General features: G+C 36.8%; 1 protein-coding gene across 2 annotated transcripts in view; it reads left to right on the forward strand.

The window, feature by feature from the left end:
• FYB2 (FYN binding protein 2) overlaps positions 1 to 24,175 on the forward strand; it is a 140,269-nt gene that overhangs the window by 106,590 nt on the left and 9,504 nt on the right. Inside the window, exons 10-17 of one of the 2 annotated variants that reach the window (XM_077149519.1) lie at positions 1,393 to 1,504; positions 1,601 to 1,641; positions 5,068 to 5,131; positions 7,105 to 7,203; positions 10,711 to 10,739; positions 11,896 to 11,956; positions 17,930 to 18,016; positions 18,605 to 18,698. In XM_077149519.1, the coding sequence (XP_077005634.1) occupies positions 1,393 to 1,504; positions 1,601 to 1,641; positions 5,068 to 5,131; positions 7,105 to 7,203; positions 10,711 to 10,739; positions 11,896 to 11,956; positions 17,930 to 18,016; positions 18,605 to 18,698 (587 nt within the window). Of the gene's footprint in view, positions 1 to 1,392; positions 1,505 to 1,600; positions 1,642 to 5,067; positions 5,132 to 7,104; positions 7,204 to 10,710; positions 10,740 to 11,895; positions 11,957 to 17,929; positions 18,017 to 18,604; positions 18,699 to 24,175 lie in introns of those variants that run through there. The other variant, XM_077149520.1, reaches the window with a different exon arrangement.

Here is a 24,175-nt window from a genome sequence, read left to right on the forward strand (position 1 = left end):
AAGCATTTTGGAGAAAGTGAGAGATTCAGAGAGAGCAGAGAAGAACAACACAGCGACGAGAAGCAGAGTCCACCAGCCAGCAACCTTTGGAGATGAAGAAGGAAAATGCCTCGCAGGAAGCTTCATGAAACAGGAAGCCAGGAGAAGAAGCTAGCAGATGACGCCATGCTTGCCATGTGCCCTTCCAGATGAGAAAGAAATTGAACTTCATAGGCCTTCTTGAACCAATGTATCTATCCTTGAATGCCTTAGATTGGACATTTCTATAGACTTGCTTTAATTGGGACATTTTCTCAGCCTCAGAACTATAAACTACAAACTTATTAAATTCCCCTTTTTAAAAGCCGTTCTGTTTCTGGTATATTGCATTCCGGCAGCTAGCAAACCAGAACACCAACTAAGAATGAAGCAAACTGTGGGTTCAGAATCTTTGTTTTGTGCTGCAGAGATTTCTTGATAATTCCTTAAGGAAATGCAGGACCTCCTACCTCTAGGTCTATCTGCTAATTCTCATCAGAGGATAAAATCTTGTTGCTTGGTTAATTTCATTAAAAGACATCAATTGGCTTATTGTTGACCTCTTAGATATGTTCCTATTTTCTGATTAGTAGCTCATGTCTGAATATGGTTCTGAATCACCCATGCCTTAAATATTATCACATACCAACTGATCAACCCAGAGGACTTCGACATTTGAGGTCTGGGACTAACAAAGGAACCATCAGAGAAAACAGAGGAATTACTGGTTTACTAGGTAACCAGCACCCTTCATAAATTTGCGTTTAATCCCTGCCACAACCACATGAGACTCAATGTTATTATCATTATCCCCAACTTCAGCGAATTGTGATTGAGCTTCTGCAAGGTAAAATGGCTTGCTCAATGGTCATAATACAAACATTATAAGCCAATTTTAGCACATTTAATCTGTTTTCACCTAGTTTTGCCTCTATTGCCAGTTATGTTAATAAAAATTTTTATTGATACATATTATATGTTCATATACCATGTAATCATCCAAAGTGTACTATCAGTGGTGCACAATGTCATATAGCTGTGCATGTGTCATTACAATAAACTTTTTTCTTTTTTGTGAAAAATAGCATACACAAAAAAAACAATGCATTTCAAAGCCCATCACAACAGTTAGTTGTGAAACAGATTTCAGAGTTTGGTGTGGGTTACAATTCCACAGTTTTAGGTTTTTACTTCTAGCTGCTTTAAGATACTGGAGACTAAAAGAAATATCAATATAATGATTCAGCAGTCATTCTCATTTGTTAAATCCTACCTTCTCTGTATAACTCCACCATCCCATTTATGTTTTTGAGTGCACTGAATGATAGCAGCTGATGAGATGGTCTTCAGAGGGATTTTCGGTTTTCCTTACAGGTGGGCATGTGGAGGCATTGCAGGCAACTAAAGATACCCCAGTCCAAGAAGCTTCTAAACAAAGTTTGCCTGCAGAGATTTATGATGATGTCGAGTCCCCCAAGAGAGAAGGGTAAGTGCATCCCAGCCCTTCAGCGTGGTGAATATGATGATACCTTAAAAGGTATCATCTAACAGTTGATGGTCTTTATATCTTTTCTCCCCACAGACCAAAGTCAGACTTCTCTTACTTGTTTGCATCAGATAGTGGTAAGTATAGGAAAACATTCTCCAATAGGAATTGGTGAGTTCTTCTTTGGATCTTATTTATAAGGTGTCTTTTATGTATTCATACTTTGAGTGATAGCAATTGTTGGGAGGGATGGTAAGCTAAGAGAAGAGTCCAAGTTATATGACATTTTGAATCATGAGGGTGGCAATGCTGTTAATGGGGTTCCTAGGATAAAAAAAAATACTTCAATGTGAAATTGCTGCCTTCTTAATCTTTTCACAATACAAGACTGATTATAGGCATGCTTTTTGCTTAAAATACTTTCATGGCTTTTCAATTTTTCAATAAACTTTTTATTTTGAAATAATTTCAAATTAAAGGACAGTTGCAAAAATAATATAAAACCAATACTGAGAACTCCGATATACCTTTTACCAGATGCCTAGATGTACTGACTTTTAATATTTTGCTACATTTGTTCTATCTATCTATCTATCCATCTATCTATCCATCTATCTATCTATCTATCTATCTATCTATCTATCTATCTATCTATCTATCTATCTATCTATCTTCTAAACATTTGGAAGTAGGTTCCATACATCATGTTCCTTTAACACTTAATATTTCCATGTACATCTACTATGAACAAGGGTATCCACTTATGTAACCACATTAAGTACAGTTAGCAAGTTCAAGAACTTTAAAATTGATAAACAGCATACAGTCTATATTCCAAATTTTTCAGCTGCCCTAATAATACCTTTTGGGCAGTTCTTTACCATTATTATATCCAGTTCAGGATCATATATCACATTTAATTGTTATTGTCTCTTTAGTCTCTTTTTCTTTTAACTGTGGAAACATATATACAACATAAAATTTCCTGTATCAACCACTCCCAAGCATACAATTCAGTGGGATTAATCATGTTCTAGTTTGCTAGCTGCTAGAATGCAATATACCAGAAAAGGAATGGCTTTTAACAAGGGGAATTTAATGAGTTGCTAGTTTACAGATCTAAGGCCAAGAAAATGTCCCAATTAAAACAAGTCTATAGAAATGTCCAATCAAAGGCATCCGGGGAAAGATACCTTGGTTCAAGAAGGCCGATGAAGTTCAGGGTTTCTCTCTCATCTGGAAAGGCACATGGCGAACGCAGTCAGGGCTTCTCTCTCGGCTGGAAGGGCACATGGCAGACACGGCGTCATCTGCTAGCTTACTCTCCTGGCTTCTGGTTTCATGAAGCTCCCCGGGAGGCATTTCCCTTCTTCATCTCCAAAGGTCGCTGGCTGGTGGACTCTCTGCTTTGTAGTGTTGCAGCATTCTCTGCCCTCTCTGAGTCTCTCATTCTCCAAAATGTTTCCTCTTTTATAGGACTTCAGAAACTAATCAAGACCCACTCAGATGGGTGGAGACATGTCATCCCCTAATCCAGTTTAACAACCGATCTTAACTAAATCTCATCAACCAGGGAGATGATCCCATCACAGTCCCAAATACACAGCATTGAATAGAGACTATTCTACCTTTAAGAAATGGGATCCATATTAAAACATGGCTTTTCTTAGGGGGCATACTTCCTTTCAAACCAACACAAATCACATTCACCATGTGGTGCTACCCTCACCACCATCCATTATCAAAACTCTTCCATCATCCCACACAGCAGTCCTGCACCCATTACACATTAGCTCCCCAGCCAGTCCTTTTGTGTTTGGCTTTTGTCATTCAACTTGATGCCTTCAAGATTTGTCCGCGTTATAGCATGTATCAGAACTTCGTTCTCTTTTACAGTTGAGTAATATTCCATTGCATGTACATACCACATTTTGTTTGTCCATCCATCAGTTGATGGACACTTGGGCTGCTTCCACCTTTTGGCTATTGTTAATAATGCTGCCATGAACATTGGCGTACAAATGTCTATTCAGGTCCCTGTCTCCACTTTCCTAGAAATATACCTAGAGGTGGGATTGCCAGATCATATGGTAATTCTAAACTTAACATTCTGAAGAACCACCAGCTGTTTTCCACAGCGCTACATCGTTTTGTATTCCCACCAAAATATGAGGTTTTCATATTTTTCCACATCCTTGTCAGCACTTATTATTTTCCATTTTTTAAACACTAGCCATTCTTGTGGGTATGAGGTAGGGTTTCCAGTGCTTTTAACATCAACCTTAACCTGGCCTAAAAGGCTTTGAGTGGTCTGCTCCTACCTGCCTCATTTAACACTATATTCAATCTTCCTCTTTGAGATCCAGTCATACTGACCTTCTTTCAGCTCCTCTGATTTGCCAAGCTCCTACTACAGTGTCTTAGCATATGAAATACCCTCTTCCTGGAATTTTTTTCTCACCACTCCCTCCTATTCTTTACTACCCCACCTCTATACTTTTTATCTAAATTACTTATTCTTTCTTCTAAAGTCAGATCAATCATTATTCATCCCCCCAGGGAACATTCTCCTTGATTTGCAATCTCATAATACCATGGACCTCTTTTTCAGAGCACTTGTCACTGTTTCAATTTTATATTTATTTATATGATTCTTTCATTAATAATTGTCTTTGCTTCTAAACTGTTAACCTTCTTTATGTTTATATTTTTCCCCAGAATCTAGCATACTGCCAAGAATATGTTAGATATTTTTAAAATATATATTTTCTAATGAATGAATGAAAAAATAATGCAGGAGGGCTAATCAAATGTTGTTTGGGAACTTTTGTCCTTCTTGAAATCCCAGAATTTTAAATGAGTAAGCAGGCTAAGAGATCATCGAACTTAGCATCCTTATTTTTAAAAGGAAACTAAGGTACAGAGAAGTGACTCCTTTAAAGTCACTGTGTATTAGAGCCAAATTTCAAATCTGAAAATCTTAACTCTTAATCCAACATTCTTTCCACTAGCCATGTTTCCAGCATATGCTCAAAGAATATCTGTATACATTAAGTTTATGTATTGGGCTAGGCTAAATCCATGCTATGAAAGTAGAGATTATTCAAGATGTTCTAAGGTTCTCTGTTGTTTCCCCAGCATTCAGCACAATGTCTGATGCTTAGTAGACTCCAACTAATATGTATTAAATATAAGGAGGAAAGGTACTATTCTGTTTATAAACCATTTTTCTTTGATTAAATCAGATCAGACTTGGAATCAGGGGTAGAAGTGAGTCTTAATTTTCCCTTATACATATTTTATAGAGGTTTGATTAGTTTTGACCCATTTGTAAAAACATATGCATGCTTCAATAAAATAGTTTTAATTTTATTGTTTCTTAGTTTTAACAAACAAAATATCAAAATGCCTGGCAGCAATGGTATGTGTGAAGATTTCCCAATAAAAAATATTTTGTAAAAAATGCCTAGCACCTTGTAGATACCAAATCATTATTTTGTTAAATATATGAACCTGAACCATTGCCATTGTATAATGAATGAAACTACTTTTTTTAATTTCAGAAGGAAATAGTGAAGAAATGTATGACGATGTCTACAAAACCAAAAGCAACTACCCAAAGATAGAGTAAGAGTCTCTCTCTTTCTTGCTTTTGTAGGCTTGTCAATCTAGGAAAACCATAGTTTAAGAAATGCCCCCATCTACCCCTGCCTCCATCCCTTATTGAAGATTTTCATGGAGAGTGGTGAAAGCTATTATAATGCTACGTTGTAATCAGTAAGATACTTATAGTTGTGCACAATCATATGCTATCAGTTTTAAATCACATTGCTTTCTCTTCTGAGAAAATGTCCATCTCCTAGAGTAGAGAACTTTTATATTATATTACGAAACGTGAGAAGAAAGAAGTAAAAAATATCAATAAAGCTTACTTCAAACCTATAGTTTCTTCTTCAGAGTCAAGTCAATGGTTGGGACTTTGACTTTGTCTTTTTTTTACCAGTGTCTTTGCAAGCTAATAAAGTTGTCTCTGAAGTTTGGATTCAATTTGATATGTAGTAAATAAGTGTTTATTTGTTCATATAGAAATTATCCATCAAGTAGCAAACACCAGTTATCTCTGAAGAGGGAGTAACTCTTCAGAGTTTGCAATACAAACTTTCATCTCTCCCAAATGGTCTCTAATTTGCAGAATTTAGTTTTTTAGGATATATTTAATAATGCCCTAATTAAACATCAAATTTAGTTATTAAGGGAATGCTGTGGAAAGAAAAACAATAGTCAAAACAGGAAGTTTGGGGACTAGAAGGAAGAAAAGGGGTCTAGAGCTAGGTGTGTTGGATAACCAGATGATATGGGTGGATAACTCCCTGTCCCTTCCACACACACACAAAAGCATACAGTATTAGAAAGAATTTGAATTGTCATTAGACAGTCAACTGGTCAGTATTACCATTGTTGTATTACCATGCAGTAGAATAAAAATCAGTGACATGATAAAGGGGAATTATTACGTTACAAGTTACCATTCTAAGGCCTTGAAAATGTCCATATTAAGGCACCAATAAATGGATATCTTCTCTCAAGAAAGGCTGATTGCATCCGGGTTTCTCTGTCATATAGGATGGCACATGACTATGTTTGGTGTCCTTCGCTCCTAGCTTCTGGTTTCAAATGGCTCTTTCAGCTCCTTCTGCATCTCCAGACATCTGTGTCTCTTGGTTTCCTCTCTCTGCCCTCTGTGTGCAGCTCTGAGCTCTGTTTTCTGCCTTTTTTTCTCCTCTTAGAGAACTCCAGTAAAAGGATAAAGACTCACCTTGAATTGAGTGGTTCACATCCCCATGGAAACAGCTTAATCAAAAGGTTCTATCCAAAAATAGGTCTGCCCAACAAGATTGGATTAGAAAGACATCGCTTTTCTGGGGTGCATAAAAGTTTCAAACTAGCACACAAACTACAGACTATAGTTAACAGTAATTCTTTAAAATTCAACAGTAACTGGTGCATCATGCCAATACTAGGGATCAATAATAGGGGGAGATAAGGGATATGGGTGTTTTGGGTTTTCGTTTCTTGTGTCTATCTGATCATTTTCTTTTTGGAGTAATGAAAATGCTCTAAAAGTGAGTTTGATGATTGCACAACTGATCATTGATTGTATAATTTGGATGGAGTGTATGATAAATGAATGCATATCACTAAAATCTGCACCCCCCCCAAAAAAAAAAATCAGTGACATGAATTTCAGGAACCAGAAATTCCTATAATGCATTTCTAACACAATTTGTAGAGTATGCTGTCCTGAGTTATCTTTTCTTCTAAAAGGAAGGCTTTATTCCATAAATTCTGCAAACTGCAGACGTTTTGGGGGAGATGAACGTTTGTATGAAAATATAATTACTCCCTTCATAGCTCACTATTGTTTGCTATTTTGTATCTGACTCTAAACAAAGAAGAAAAGCAAAGAAGTTAAGGCATTTTCTTGTTCCTCTTAGAGTGGAATGTGTTTTGGAAAGGAAACTGAAGCCTCCAAAACACAACAACTTTCTATCTCTAGTATTCTCTCAAACCCCATGTTATTATTCTTTGATCCTTCTTAGTTTGGATGGAAAAGAAACGCTTAAAAGACTGCGACGATTCCTCAAGAAAGAAACAGATAGATTTAAAATTAAGAGAGACAAGTCTAAAGCAAATTTAAGGTAAAAAGTTTTTTTTGTATCTCTTTCCAGGAGAGAGGTAACAGTGCTGGCTTAGTTGTTAGCCAGCTCAATAGTCTCCAGCTCAGTGACGGTGAAGGGAATATGAGAAACTAAAATCAAAGGTCCTGGTTATCACCTGCCTCCTATGTGTTAATTTAGGGGATGGGAGGCCTGATTTCTAGAGTCTAGTCTCAGATCTGCCATGTGTTCAGTATCCACCTATGAACAGTTCTGGAGACACGTCTTTCTCTAATATGCATACATAGACATATAGGTATATATAAATCAGGAAATGGAAAGCAGGTAAGATAATTTGCCCATAGGAATGACACAAATTGAGATGGAACTATGTTATACTACCTTGAAGTTCTTTTCAATTATGAAACTTAAAAATTACGTGATTTTTAAGTCCAGTTGTCTGTATTCCGTTGGATCTACGAAGAGATCCAACAGAATACAGGGTTTATCAGTTGAAGTACTGACTATGGAAGAAGAAGGAATTTAGTTCCATCAGCCTGGGAGACCTATGCACAAAGCCAGACAGCAGCAAGGGGAGGATAGATGCTTTTGTCAGGAATTTTTTTTTGGGGGGGTGGGGTGGGCAGAACAACATGCATCCCCTTAAAAATGAGCATGCTGACTTTTCAAACTGCAAATCTGATTTCTTTTTCCTCAAAACTACTCAGCAACTCCTTGCAACTTTTAGAAAAAGCATTCAGTTTCTCTCCATGGCAAATGAATACTTTTATACTCCCTTACTATCTTCAGGTCTGTGCTCAGAAGTCACCTTAGAGTGGAGCCTTCCCTGACCATCCTTTAAAATGGCAAACTAATGTTCCCTTTGCTTTGCCCTCCCTAATGCTCCAGTTCTCACCAGAACTCCATAGACATACCCTGCATATCTCAGACTATGCCATGGTGTTTCATGCCTCCTAGCTCTGACCATGGATGACACTCCCTTAATCTGGAATGCACCTGCCCTCCCCAACCCTCTTTCATGATCAAAGTTGTAGCCTTCCCTCAAAACTTGGTAAAATATGATTCCTTCTGGGAAAGTTTCCCTGAACCTGCCTACCTAAACCTATTTCCTCTACGTTCTCATAATATCTTATGCGCCTCTTACAACATCTATTAATACTGCTGAGAAAGATGACTTCTTAGAGTCAAAGAATCTCTGGGTAAGAAGGAAAACCCATATAACTTAATCCCACTCACCACACAAGCTTCTCTGTAAATTTCCTAACAAGCTGAATCTCTATGCTTGTACACCTCTGTGGAAGAGAAATAACTTCCATCTTTAGGAAGCTCTTTTTTAGATTTTTCCTTTAAATTTTGCCCAAATCTACCTCCCTATTTTAATATCTCAATTAATAGTATATAGATAGACCAAGAAAACATAGAGTTTGTGTATGTGTGTGTTTTGAAGAGTGAGGCTTCTCTTTTGAACCCACTCCTAGTTTATTGCCTTTTCAGGAGAAGGCTGCAACCTTGAAAATGTGACATTTAAAAGTAAGGGATCGCATTCCCTAACCTCCCCCCCACACACACACACCACCACAGTGCCTATTGGGATAATCATTATTAAATGGCCTGATTTAGGCATAAATAAACCAAGAATTGAATGTCCCCAGTCTTAGTTATGCTATGAACTTTATATGGTAATTATATGTTAAACCCTTTTCACTCCTTCTGTTCCAGGTGTATTGATTTCCCTGCTCTTTTTTTAAACAGGCCAGAACACTCCAGCCTGAAGGGCTCTACGTTTATTATTTCCGCTCCCAGGAACTTGCTTGCCCTCATATCCATGTGGTTCATTCCTTTATTATCTTCAGGTCTCTACTCAAACGTCACCATAGTGAAGCCTTCCCTGACCACCCTTTAAAATGGCAAACCAGTTCCCACCTCCAGCCCTCCCTGTCCCCCTTACTTTGCTCTATTTTTTTCCATTACACTTACTCCCATATATTTCCTTACATGACATACCTTAAATATCCTTGCTTATCCTCAGTCTGCCTTGCACCTCCCCTTCGCTCCCCTAGACTCTAACTCCATGAGGGCAAAGATTTTGACTGTCTAACTTCTGAATCTCCAGCACCTGGCATAGTGGGCACTAAGTAAATATCTGTTGAATGAATCAATGAGCTAGAGGAAGGAAATGTCATAATATTTTGTGTGGCTTCCAGTTCCTAAGTTTAACCAGGGGCCACCAGCACCCTGATCCAGATGAACATGCAGGAAGAGGAGTGATGTTCAGGAAGGTTTCCTTGAGTAAGTGACCCTTGAGAAGAGGTCCAAAGGATATGAACTAACCAGGTGTTGAGGGCAGAATGTACACTAAGTACTTTGTGTTCTCTCTAATCCTCGCACTAACCCTTTGAAGTAGAAACTTGGATCTCCATTTTACAGTTGAAAAAACTAAGCCTTTGAAAAGTTACATGATTTGCCCAAAATCATATAGCAGGTGAGTGTCAGAACTGAGAGTCGAATTCAGCTCTGTCTGACTCCAATGATCATATTCTTTCCTCCACCTTTTCTTGCAAATCTCAAACCTGACAGTAACAGCAGCATATCTGTCCTGGACACATTTACTTAGGGATGCTCATTTAATCCTAACACTAACCCTATAAAGAAAGTTGCTGAAATTAGTTTAGAAATGAAGAAATAAGGCTTAGATAAAGGTTAACTGATTTTCCTTAAAGTGTGCTCCCCTAGACAGGGTTTGTATCATAGGGTGTTAAAATTTGTATCATAGGGTGTTAAAATTTTTTATTTTTTGTCTCCCTCACTAAACTCCAGGCTACTAAATTCCAATGCATGTTTGATCATTTTTATATACCCAGCATCTGGTAAAGGGCCTGACCCATGGTGCATTCTCTGAAAAATGTGTAGGCCTGAACTTAAACTAAATTCTGAAAATGCATGGGTTTTTCTTCCTTTTTTTTTTTTTTGTATACACTTCCTTCCTTATGAGCTCTTTAACTGTGAGATTTGAGTTAAAAGTAACAATCAACCAGATCCAAATATTCTCTCCCTTTTAGCAGTTTTCCATCTTCTCTTTTCACCTGGTCTGGAATTAGCATCTTAAGACACCCCTTTTGGTGTAAACAACATACGCAAAGTGCAGTGTCATCAGGCAGTCCTAGTTAATCAATCTGTAGAGTTTTTCCTCTATCACCAATACTTCTCCCAGGTTGGATGTCTGATTGGCATCTTGGAAGATTAAAGGGTAGCACTAGGATCCTATGGATGGAGAAAGGCCAGGATTTGGGGCAATCTAAGGTTGTTTCTAATTAAGAAAAGAGTGTATGGGCATTCTGAGGGTAAATACATTCATTAAAGAATGGTAGGTGGTGATCAGAACAAAGCTGCAGGAAGATTTCCTTCACATGTTGCTTAGAAGCACCAGTCTAAAGTGAGATATCTAGTCTTCACTATGTTGTGATGCATCAGCTAATGTTTCTGAATGTCTTTTCCCCTTAACCCATTCTGTTTTTTGTCAATCAACAGTGCATTTTCCATTTCACTGCCAGATGTGGGTAAGTGGAATTTGCTTATTACTAGCACAGAACTACCCAGCACTGTTACATTCAGAGACAGGGAAAGACAACCGATAATTTTCCATGCATGCCCACATGTGATAAAAGTCAATACATCAGCATTGAAGAGGGTGTATTATTTTAGAACAGTGTTTGTTACTTTAGGGAAAAGGTGTAACATTTCTCAAGTGCCTACAGTATATCAGGCTCTGTGGTAGATGCTCTCTACTCTTAAAAACCCAGCAAAATAGATGTAGATATCTCTTGTAAGAGAGGCTTTAGGCATAGCCCATAGTTGAGTGAGCTGGCATTTGTACCCAAGTCTCACATATTACAAAATTCAAGATTTTTACATATACCATACAGCCTCATGAAGATTTGATAGGTAACTCACCCTATTAAAAGAATAAGTTAAACATGACCACATTGCAGAACACAACTCAGTCAAGAGTGGATTATAGGAATATTGTTTGCTTTGTCATTAAAATAGTAAAGTTAGCATAGTGCCTGACATATAGTACCCTCAATACATGTTTAGAAAATAGAAGTTGTCAAAAAGAGGGCTGTGTGTTTTGTTGACTTTGTTTATGGGATCCAGCCATGATGGATACTTTAATTTTACTCTTCACTTGGCAATCTAAATGTATATTATATTCTACAAATATGAATTTGCTGAACTAAATAACAAACAGACATTATAGGTGCTTGGTAAAATCACAGGTCTCCTAATATATCCTTGGTCTGTTTTTAAAAAACAGCAGAAAACAAAACCAGCTTAGAATAGGCATGCATTGCCTATTAAAGCTATTGGAAAAAAACAATTAAAGCAATGTTGATGCTTATGAATCATTATACCAGAAGTTCTCAAAGTTGTCCAAGTGATGAGTCAACTGAAATTCATGGAATTCTATGTAGAGCACCAAGAAATATGGACATCTTAAATTTAAAATGCCTAATTATGGTTGTACACTGTCAGATTCAACTTTATGAATGATAAAGTACCAGTTTTCAATATTTTGAAGTAAAAATCACAGAAGTAAAATCAATATTAATATTCTGTTTAACTGTTTTTCACCCCTAGGAAGTAAAAAGGGAGGCCAAGGATCTTATACACTGTACTTAGTAATGGGCTATTTTTATCTTGTCTTATCTCTAGAACTTAGGTCTCGAGGAGTTACGATCTATGATGATGTGGACACAGGTGTAAAAGAATCAAAGTAAGTCAGTTAACCTCATTGGTTATTCCCGATATTTAACCCATTTCCTGATGTTTTGTTAAATGTGGTTGAAGAACCATCTCTTTAGATCCTTGGAGACTGGGTAAAACGCCAACTTGTGATACTCCCTACACTAAGAAAGGTAAATAGTGAATGACATAGATGACCCAACAGTGGTATGTTCTTCAAAAATCACTGGAGCTTTGGAACATGTTTCCTTTGCTTATCTTTGACTCTAGCAGACTTGAAGTTCCTTTTAACATAGTGCTTATTTAGTAACCTCCTCAAGTACAAGGCACAGCATGGGGGGTATCAAGCACTATTTGACAGAAGCTCTGTTCTCAAGGACTAAATGAGTATAATCTATCAAAAAAGAAGCTGCTTAAATGCAGTGCTCCCTCTTTAGCTGCTTGTATTCTGTCCTTTTTCTCTCAATCAAATGGCTGAAAAATAGAGGTTTCTTGTGCTCATCTTCCATTCATCTTTCCAAGCTCAATGCAATTAGATTTCTCTTCCTGTTGTATCAATTCTGTACCTATTGAAATAAATTTTAGTAGGATCACTAATGACTTAAATTGTTAAATCCAGTGGATACTTTTATTCCTTATCTTACGTAATTTCTCCAGAGTCTCTTAAACTGTTGATTAGGCCATACTTCTAGGGGAAAATATTAATTTTCCCTAGGTTTCCATGTTATCATTTTTCTTATTCTTCATCTCTTCTTAAATGATCTTATCCACACCTGGGACTTCAATTAAATCATTATCAAATATTGATATCAAAATCTACATGTTTAGGTCAGATTTCTCTCCTGAGCTCTAATAAGCCTGCTGGAAAACTCTATTTGAAAATCCACAGGAATAGCTGAAATTCAGAGTGTCCACAATAATTCCTAAACTCAACCCTTACCATCCACATCTGGTTCCCTTCCTTTAATCTCTGTATTGGTGATTGTTTCAATAAACATATGGTTGCCCAAACCAGAACCCTAGGCCTTGTCCTTGATTTCTCTTCCTCCCATGCTCTGCCCCTACCACCATCTGTATCTAATAATCTCAAATCATTCCCTCTTCTTCATCCCAGTGTGCAGCCACAATTCAGGTCCTCACTGTTTTCTCAGCTGGATCATTTCAACAACTCCCCAAATGGCCATTTCATCTACCTTTCAGTTTATTCTCCAATTTTTGTAAGGCACAAATGTGACGATGTCACAAAACCCATCACCCACCAGCTTAAAAATGTTTAGTGATTGTACATTGCCTTCAAAATGAAATCCAGACTGCTTAGGAAGACAGAAAATTCGTCTATGATCCAGCCTCTGATAACCTTTCACTCTACTTCCCATTTGCCCACTATTACCATGTTCCATCCACACTAAACTAGTGGGTGTTCTTGAACTCAGCAAGTTGCCCAGCATTTCCAAACTGTCACATTTCTTGAAACTTCAGTAATTGATTCAACAAATTTTATTTTGTTAACACTAGCACTGTACTGTGTTGAATATAAAGCAGCGAACAAAATAGATTTATTTTCTATTTCTGTCTGATTGGGGAAAAAAATAAGTGAAAAAAAAACTAATGTATAATTATATGTCGGAATTTGCTTGCTTTGAGACAGGATATTTTGAAAGAGTGGATACAGGGTATTTATGTTGGGAGGCAGTTGAGCTTCCCACAGCGGTTAGCTGTGGAAGACATCTTCAGAGAAGTGACAAACTAAGAACAAAATAGTTCTGCTTTAACACACTTTGCCATGGTTTTTACCTGGTTAACTGTTTTATCACCCCCATTGTTTAAACTGAATTCAGATCTTCTCTTCCCTAGGAAGCCCTCTCTGATCTTATCTGTTTGGGTTAGGTACCTTTTTAATTTATTTTTTAAATTTTTTATCAGAACACTTATCTTACTGTTGTAATGGTGTGTTTTCTTGCCTGTCTCCTCTCCACTGAGAGCTTCCCGAGGTAAGGATTGTGACTCAGATCTGATTCATTAGCCCCAATATTAAAACATAGTTTGTTACATCAGTTAACACGGAAGGGTCTGCTGTAAAGATGTGCAAAATAATGTGGAACCTCAGAATTAGGTAGTCACTTCTGTCATTGAAGGGATTGGAAAAGTCACTGTGGCAAGTTGAAGCAGGAAGGATAGGTGAGCTTTGGACAGGCGGAGACTGAGGAGCAAAAGGAGAGAAGAGAAATTGGGAGATGGGGGAACTGTGCAAAGGGAAAATGTGTGTTTGGGAAGGTTCATTGAACCATAAGCCGTATGTTCAAGAAGAGGGTGTTATAAGCTGGAAACGTAATTTGGCATGAGATAGAGGGAAAAAGCATACTTATGTTTGCAAAAATAAAAAAAAATGAAACATGTGCAAATTGTAAAAATGATCAAATAAATTCTCCCAATCCCATTATCCCAACTTAAAACCTAGAATATAACGAATACCTTGGCATTTCTGCCTTGTGAACCTATGCTATCCTATCTTGCTGCCTTTCCTCTAATGTAACAACTCCCCTAAGTTTTTTCATTTATTTGCTTTTAAAAATTGTTTATAAAACACAGATGATAAAAATATATTGTTTAATTTGGGATTTGAACATTAGAAAATACTATAGTACTGTATATAGAGTTCTACAACTTTTTTTTTTTACCGAAATGCAATCCATTTGCCATTGTAATTGATTGATTTTTCCTGTTCTATAATATTTCATTGTATACATACACCACAATTTATTTATCTGTTCTCTTGTTGTTGGTTGTTGGAGTAGTTTTTAATTTTTTGCACTTATGAACATTACTATTACAAATATTCTTAGTCATGCGAATGTATATAAGAATTTTTCTAGGAGGTATACTTAGAAAAAGTGAGAAATGCTGAGTTGTAGGGAATGCAAATTTATGAAAAAGTGCCAAATAGTTTTCCAAAGTGGTTGTACAGTCTTACTCTTTCCAGCAGTCTATAGGGTTGCCCTTTGATCCACATCCTCACCAGCACTTAGAATTGATAAATTTTTTGATTTTTGCCAATTTAGTAGCTATAAAATAGTATTGTGGTATTAATTTGTATTACCTTTATTACTAATAAGATTGAACTCCTTTTAGTATGTTTATTAATCATACATGCATTTTTTTATCTTTCCTGTTCTTATTTTCTGTTCTTATTTCCTGTTCTTATTTCCTTTTTCTTATTTTTCTATTGGGTTGCTGGTCTTTGTGTTATTAGTTTCTAGGAGTTTTATGCATTCTATATACTACTCATTTGATAGTTATATGTGATATAAATATCTGGTCCCATTTTGTGGCTTGCCTTTTCAACTCTTTTTCTGATCTTCTGGTAAATAGAAGTTCTTAATTTTAATGTATTTGAATTTATCAGTTTATCCTTTATGATTGTGCTTTTTGTATGTTTTGAAGAAATCCTTCTTTATGCCAAGATTATATATATTATTCTCCCATATTTTCTTTTGTAAGTTTTAAAGATTTGTCTCCTGCACTTAAGTGAGAGTCAACTGGAACTGATTTTTGTATTTGTAGTGAAGTAAAGCTCTAAATTGATTTTCTTCCTTATGGATAAATGTCTTAACACCATTTATAGAACAGTTCCTATTTTTCCCATTGATATGCAATGCCATCTTTGTCATTAAGTTTCCATAGATCTGAAAGTCTGTTTCTAGATTCTGTATTCTATTCCAGTGATCACTTCCATCTTAAGTGCACTGCGGTCTGAAACATGATTCATGCCTAGTATATGGTCAGTTTTGTGTGCTTCAGAAAAATAGGATTTCTCTAATATTGAATACAGAGATCAATATATGTCCTTTAAATCAAGCACATTAATTTTACTGTTCTTCTGTAGATTTACTAATCTTTAGATGCTTGATCTATCAATAATTGAGATAAATGAGTTGAAATCTCACATTGAGATGATAGATTGATCAGTTTCTTCCATAGATTCTATCAATATTTGCTTTATATATTTCCATGCTCTTTTATTAGTTGCATACAAATTTTAAAATATCTTCTAGTGAACTGAAAGCTTTTTTTCATTATTTTGTAGCCAATCTCTGTCCTTAATACTATTCATAAAAACTAGTACTTACATAGCCCTTACTGTGTGTCAGGCACTATTTCACCGATTTAATATGTATTAACTCATTCAATTTTCACAAATTATACCAATTTTACACAAAAGAGACTGAGACACAGAGGCTAAGAAATTTGCTCAAGCTTATACAGCTATTAAGTGGTGGAAGCAGGATTCAAATCCAAGCACTTGGACTCCTGAATACATTTTCTTTATGATTTCACTATGCTTTAACTCCTAGTTATGCTCTTTGTCTTAAAGTCCAATTTGCCTGATACTGGTCTACCCATCTAAACTTTCAGTTGGTAGTTCCATAGTATACATTTTTGATCCTTTAATTTTCTATTTTGCATATATTCTCATTCACTGTCTCATAAATAGCATTTAGCTGAATTGGGATTTTAAAAAATTGATTCTGACAACTTAATTCCTACCTTGCTCTTGACCTAAGGTTCATCTTCTGAAATATTGTGGTACCAATACCAGCATTTTCCTCAGGACAGACCTGCCTTTTATGCTTGCATGTTGCTTGCTGCTTTCAGTTCTGGTTTTAGCTTCTTTGATGGGCACTGCCAGGGTATTGTGTATAGCACTTACTCTAAGTAAGTTTTTCTAACTCCTTGAAGACTGGAAGGGTCAGCAAGTGATATAAAATGACTACATCCCAAATACCTAAGGTCCTATTCCCCAGGACCCGACTGAAAGTGAGAACTTCTGTACAGAGTCACACGTGGCTAACTGAAGGTCTGCTTGTAAAGTTCACATGCGCAACTCTAACAAGCTGTAGAACAGAACTGATGGGTTTGTGATCCAATCTATTCATATCACAGTGTATGAAATGAATGTTATTGACTGTACCTAAGATGAGGGTTTTACCTTGCAGAGCTGGGTCTCCTTGAAAATCAAAAAGAGGGCCAGTCCTCGCCTGCCACAGGCTCTGAATGCTTCCCGAGAGCATGTTTGACTTTACATGGGGAGGCAATTTCTTTACCTCTTTTCATTCCCAATCTTTTATAAATTTCTCTCTCAGGATCAACATAGATTTCATGAGAATATCCATTCAGTTTGCAGAAGGGCTCAATATGATTGTAGGACAACTGTCTAATCACTATATACTACTAGATGACTTTTTAATTTTTATGTGAAATATAATGCTCAGAAAGTATTGGTGGTTCCATAAATCTTTTTACTGTTTTTTAAATTATATAAAATTACATATATACACAAAAGGAATACATTTCCAAATATATTTTAACAAGCATTTATACAACAGATTTTAAAGTTTGGTATGGATTACGGTTCCATGATTTTTCATTTTTTCTTCTAGCTGCTCCAAGACACTAGAGACAAAAGAAATATCAATATATTCATCCAGCATATTCATTTGTTAAATGCTATCTTCTCTATTATATTCTTTCTTCTCTTTTTTGTGAAAAAAATGACCTATATACAAAAAAGCAATAAATTTCAAAGTACATTGCAACAATTAGTTGTAGAACAGATTTCAGAGTTTGGTATGGGGTACAGTCTCACAATTTTAGATTTTTATTTCTAGCTGCTCTAAGGTACTGGAGACTAAAAGAAATATCAATATACTGATTCAGCAATCATACTCATTTGTTAAACCCAACTTTCTCTGTATAGCTCCACCATCACCTTTGATCTTTCTCCCACTCTTTAGGCTTTAGGTATTTGAGCTGTACCCATTCTAACTTTTTCATGTTGGAACGGGCCGTCGATAATATGGGATAGGGGGTAGAATTACTTGATGTTCTGGAAAGGCTGGCCCCTCTACATTTCAAGATTTATCTGGTCCAAGGATCCATCTGGAGGTAGTAGGTTTTCCATAAATTTTTAATTTCAATTTACTAGCTCAATATTTTTTCTCCTCAGAGTAGATAATAAACTGAGAACTTGGAGCCCCAAGTTTTTGATACCAAAGGAAAACAAAGAGAAAAAGGGTGCTGAAGAATCAGAAAGGTATGTCCCTAGGTGTACTTACATTACAACTTATCTGCTGCAATTTACACTTTTTACTAGCTCTGTGATCTTAGACAAGTCATTAAATTTGATTCTCAAAGTACCTCATCTACAAAATGTGAATAACAACACCTACATCATAATATGATTGAGAGGATTAAAAGAATACAAAAATGCCCTTTGTACTATTCTAAGGAATTTAGACTTTACCCTATAGGTAATAGATAGCCAGTGAAAGATTTTAAGCAAGAGAGGGACATGGTCAACACAGAGGCAGGCATAGTGATGGATTAGAGAAAGGAGAGACAAGAGGAAGAAAATATGGTATTCCATGCAAGAAGTAGTGATAGCCTGAAATGTTGTGGACTGAAGGAAATACTTGTAGAAGACTCTGCTGAATAACTTGGTGGCTTCTTTTTCTTCTGTCAATACATTAAAAAGTAGCGACAAATCCTATTTAGTTATTTCTGCTCTACAGATACGTATACACACTTGATTAGAACTGAATTTAACCTGAAAAAGAATGGCTTTGTAAATCTGGGGACTTTATTAAAGTACATTTAACCGTATCTAAATGTTTCTTGCCAGTTTATCTCCTAGAAATTTCTTCAGAATCAAGAAGAAAAATTTAGAAAAGAAAAAATTGGAAAAAGAAGAAAAGCTTTTTAGAAAAAAATTTGAGGTATGTTCTCCTCTGAAGTTAAAAATTAGCAAAATTAACAGCTCAGAACTTCCATTTGTAAAGATCCTGCTTGTGTGTACTGTGCCTCTGCTCTCTAGGATAGACATGATCTTTGACTAAAAAACTGATGTTTTGTTACTTTTCTTTGATGTATTCTATATTTATTATGCATTTATTCCCTCTGCCTAAAAAAAAAACTCCTAAATTATTCTTTAAACCTCTGTTCAATGTCATCCACTCTTCTCTGATACCCAACAGCTAATCCCTCAGCATATTTTATTGATCTATTATACATACATCTCTTATAATACTGGTCAATTGTATTATAGCTGCTGTGTTTTGTGTGCGTGTATCTTTTTTTTCTTCTATGGTTTTGTAAATCATGGTCTGTCCACTGGCTGATCATGTAATTTTGTTCTAGTAAAGAAATGTCTTTAGGGCCCAACTGAAAACTTTAGTTGCAGAAGGAAATAGGCAAAAAATAGTATTTTTTTTGTGTGTGTCTTGAACTAATCTCTTGAATCCCTTTTGAAGGAGAATCCTGTGTCACTCAAGTTTGTTCCCCAACTCCCAATTTAAAAGTGGGCACAATAGAATGTTCAGTGAACGAATGAAACTGCATCTGAAGCTCATAGAGCATTTTTCCTGTTATGCCAAGGTTAAATGAAGCCTTCCTTCTGATTTCATATACTATCAAAGTGAGAATGTATTAACTTAAGAAATATACAGTGAATATCTTCCATGTGTCAGACACTGGATAAAGACTGGTGAAGCATGTGTCCTGCTTAGAAAATTTGCCCAAGTTAGCTATTTGGCTAAAGTCTTTTAAAAGTTTCCCACTGCCAAATGGGTAAAGTTTAGCATTCTTAACTTGGCATATAAAACCCTTATGTTATGGCCCTCTGCCACTCTGTGTGGTACACTGTGCTTTGGAAAAAACCTTTTCCTTAGTTCTGTCACCTGAATGGACCTCCACTTCTATCGTCATGGTGCTTCATGCTCATAAGCATGTACCTAGGCTGTGTCACACTGTGTGGTATTCTGTTGCTACTTTTCTCCTTCGGTCATTTATCAAGACTTGGTTGAGGCATCTCCTGCAAGGAAGTCTTGCCTAAACCTCCTGGTAAAGTAATTACTCCTTCTCTGTATATTTGAGAAATCTAGCTTACCACAAAGCAGTAATATTATTTCAATTACTGTCTCATCATATTAAACAATAAACTCCTAGAGGACAGGGGTTATCTTATTTATTTGCATATTCCCAGTGTAGAACAAAATTAAAACTACCTGATACTTTGTAAACATGCAAAAGTATCTTGAACGGAACTAGAAAAACTTTATACAGAAATCCCACAGAACATTGATGCCTCCTATTTAGGCAAAAGCTGTTTGAGGTTACTGTATTTAGAGACTGTGATATGAAATTTCCTACTGCAAGCTGTGACGTGATTTCATTAGAAAAACAACAGTGGAGCAATTAATGTTAAAAAGACCTTTATGACCCACCTGGTGCATTTTCTGCCGCCCCCCCCCCCCACCATTATAGTGTAACTGGATCATATAGGGGTAGGATTCCATTGACTATATATGCATAATATATGGTAATAATGCATAATAATATAAAATGTATCAAAAAAATAAAACACACACACACACATATATGTGATTCTTTCTCCTTATTACTTGTGGTATGTTTCCTGGATATATCATCAGTAAAACTATGCCACTTCAACAATTTGTATTCCATTCCCATATGTACCACCCCCTCCCAAAATTTGCCCTTTAGTCAAAAGCAGCTTGAAACAAATGAAGCAGTCTAAGAAATTGAGGCACATACCTCTTACCTGCTTTAAGTCCAGCAGTTGAACACCTAGGGAGAAGGTCTATCTCAAACTCCTATAAAAGGAGACCTCTAAGGCCCAGGATAAGACACCACCCAGGAAAGACAAAGGAGACCCTGCATTTTGCATTTGCCTTGGGCAGACCTTCCTGATAGGAAGGCTGACACTCAAGAAGATCTGTCATATCACCAGTTAGTTAAAAAGTCAGACACACATCTCAGGAAATAAATTCCAGTGCTATTTAATATTTTGTATCGTTTAATATTTTAAAATATACAGTATGCAAAAGATTATCAGATAAAGGAGGAAATGATGGCCCATCTGAAGGAAGACAATAAAAATCCAGAAAACATTGGATGCAGAGGACCAGACTGAAAATACCAGACAGACTTAAGAAAAAATGATCTTCGATTTGCTGAAGGAGGTGACGAGATAATGAAGATGATTCAGAGAGAGAGAATTAAAGTATATCAGGAAAACATTGAATGAACAATATGAGAATCTCAAGGAATAGAGATTTTAAAAAGGAACCAGACAGAACTATTGGAATTGAAAACGATAATAACTGAAATGAAAAATTCCCAGGATGCTTTCCACAGCAGATTGGAGAAGGCACAAGAAAGATTAGCAAAGTAAAAGACAAAAACATTAAAATAAGTCAGGCTGGAATGATCCAAGATGGCTGATCAGGGAGAGGCTAGGCTCACTTCTCTCCTAAAAGAAATGACTGTGAGAAAGGCATAAATGGTCTAGTCCACAACAGTGGATCTGTGGCTGTGGAGATTAAGGTTAGTGCTCCACAAGACCCAGGAAAATGCAAGACAAAGAAATGGAGAAGCTGCAGTAAGAGAATGTGAGTAACCCTTCACAGCCCTGGCTCCTGGTACCCATCCCCAACTCTTAGGGCAGAAAGTATCAAGTTCTCCAGTCTCTGGCCAGCGGGCAGCTCCAGACTAAAAGGGCAGTGGAGGTCCGCTCTCCCAAAAACAGGGCAGGATATGATCTACACTGTGCCAGCTTTTGGCTGGCGAATTTGAACTTCTGGGACCATTGGTAGTTTGAACCTGACCTACCTGACATGGCTACACCATTGTCAAGGGTCAGCATGGAGCTTCTCAGCCTTCTGAGGGCTGAGGGGAATAGATTGCTGAAGACTACAAGGAGAGGAAAGCACACCTCTAGGAAGACACTAAAAGCCTTCTGGGCAAAGAGGGCCATATGCTGTGTAGGCCAGGAAAGTACACCCTTAGAAAGTGGAATTAAAGGCTTTTAGGTATCTTTATTTGACCTTCTTCTCCCTGGGGCCCTGTGGAGCTGGTGTGCACACCCTTAGAGGGTCCCTGGTCCAGCTCTGGTTAGGTAATACTAACAAAACAAATGTCAAAGAAGTGCTTTAACACAAATCCAATCAACAACAAAAGCTTTGACAAGAGAAAGAATCTGATCTTCACAGTAAACTCACCAAGATAACCAGCCATCGGCCACAAAAAAAAACGAGCCATATTTAGAAACAAAGATAAAGACAAAAGGAGCAAATAAAGTCAGGAGAGATAAAGAATCTGTAACTAGTCAAAGATGTTCAAAGAAATCTACTAAATAGATTCATGAGATGGCTTAAGAGATAAAGGATATTAAGAAAACATTGGTTGAGCATAAAGAATTCGATACATACTAACCAGAATATCAAATGCTAAAGAAAAAGAGAGAATTCTGAAAGCAGCAAGAGAAAAACAATTCATAACATACAAGGGATGCCCAATAAGACTAAACATATATTTCTCATCAGAAACCATGGGGATGAGAAGGCAGTGGTATGATATATTTAAGGTAGTGAAAGAGAAAAATTGCCAGTCAAGAATTCTCTGTCTGGCAAAACTGTACTTCAAAAATGAGGGAGTTTAAGATATTCACAGATAAGCAGAAACTAAGAGAGTTTGGGCGGGCCATGGTGGCTCAGCAGGCAAGAATGCTTGCCTGCCATGCCAGAGGACCCAGTGCCTGCCCATGTTAAAAAAAAAAAAAAACTAAGAGAGTTTGTGAACAAGAAACCTTCCCTACAAGAAATACTACAGAGTCCTGTAGGCTAAAAGGAAAGTACAGAAGAAAGAGCTTGACAGAGACTACAGAATATTACCAGTGTAAGGGTGACCTAAAAGGGTAAAAAAAGAGACAAAAAAAAGATATGACATATAAAAACAAAAGGATAAAATGGTTGAAGTTAAATACTGCTTTTACAGTAATAACATTGAATATTGATGGATTAAACTCCCCAATCAAAAGACAGTTATCAGAATGGATAAAAACAATGAACCATCTCTATGCTGTCTATAAGAGAATCACCTCAGATCCAAGGATGCAAATGATTGAAAGTGAAAGGAGGGTTAGGGTTCTCTAGAGAAACAGAATCAACAGGAAATATCCATAGATATACAATTTATAAAAGTGTCTCATGTAACCTTGGGAACATAAAAGTCCAAAATCCATAGGACAGGCTGTGAAGCTGACAACTCTGATGAAGGGTCTGAACGAACTCCATAGGAGACGCTTGCTGGCTGAAGCAGGAAGAGAAATGGTCTCTTCTGAAGAAGAGCCTCCTAGTGCTTAGATTAAATGCCTGTCACTCATTGCAGAAGACACTCCCCTTGGCTGATTACAAATGCAATCAGCTGTGGATGCAGCCATCGTGATCATGATTTAATTCTATGAAATGTACCCATCGCAACAGACAGGCCAGCACTTGCCCAACCAGACCAATGGGCACCACCACCTGGCCAAGTTGACACATGAACCTGACCATGGACAGAGGGGAAAAGATATTCCATGCAGACAGTATTAAAAAAAAAAAAAAACTGGAGTAGCTAGTTTCAGACCAAATAGATTTTAAATGCAAAACTGTTGTAAGAGACAAAGAAGAACATTTTATATCTATATAAAAGCAAAGAAAGAAAAAGCAATAATTTTCAAAGCACACTTCAACAAGTAATTACAGAACATATCTCAGAGTTTGTCATAGGCTACTACTCCACTATCTCAGAATAGTCCTTCTAACTGCTCCAAATACTAGAGACTAAAAGGAATATTAATACAGTGTTTCAGCAGTCATACTCATTTGTTAAATCCTATTTTCTTTGTTATACCTCGTCCTTCTCCTTTGATCCTTTGATCCTTCTCCCAGTCTATAGGGAACTTTAGGTAATGCCTGTTCTGATTTTTTCATGTTGAAAGTGGTGTTGACACTAAAGAATTGGGGGATGTAATTAAGTGATAAATCTTGGAAAGGCTGGTCCCTCAGGGTTTCAGGATTTATCTGACCTAGAATTATAAATTCCAGGAAAGCAAAATTAGTGCATGAAACCTTTATAGAGTCTATGTTTGAGTCCTAGGTGTTCTTAAAAGTCAATAGGAAATAAAGAAACAAACAAACAAAAGATTTAGAAAAAAAAAGGTCAATAGGAGTGGGCAGTGCGATGGTGGCTCAGTGGTAGAATTTTCACCTGCCATGCCAGAGACCTGGGTTCGATCCCTGTGCCTGCCCATGTGAAAAAAAAAATTCCATAGGAGTGATGTTGCTTGGGATTTAGCAAACCATGGTAATTAGCACTATCTAATAGAAGCTTGTGTAAGAGCAGCCTCCAG

Source organism: Tamandua tetradactyla, chromosome 2 (assembly GCF_023851605.1).
Source record: "Tamandua tetradactyla isolate mTamTet1 chromosome 2, mTamTet1.pri, whole genome shotgun sequence".
NCBI classification, from domain to species: Eukaryota; Metazoa; Chordata; class Mammalia; order Pilosa; family Myrmecophagidae; genus Tamandua; species Tamandua tetradactyla.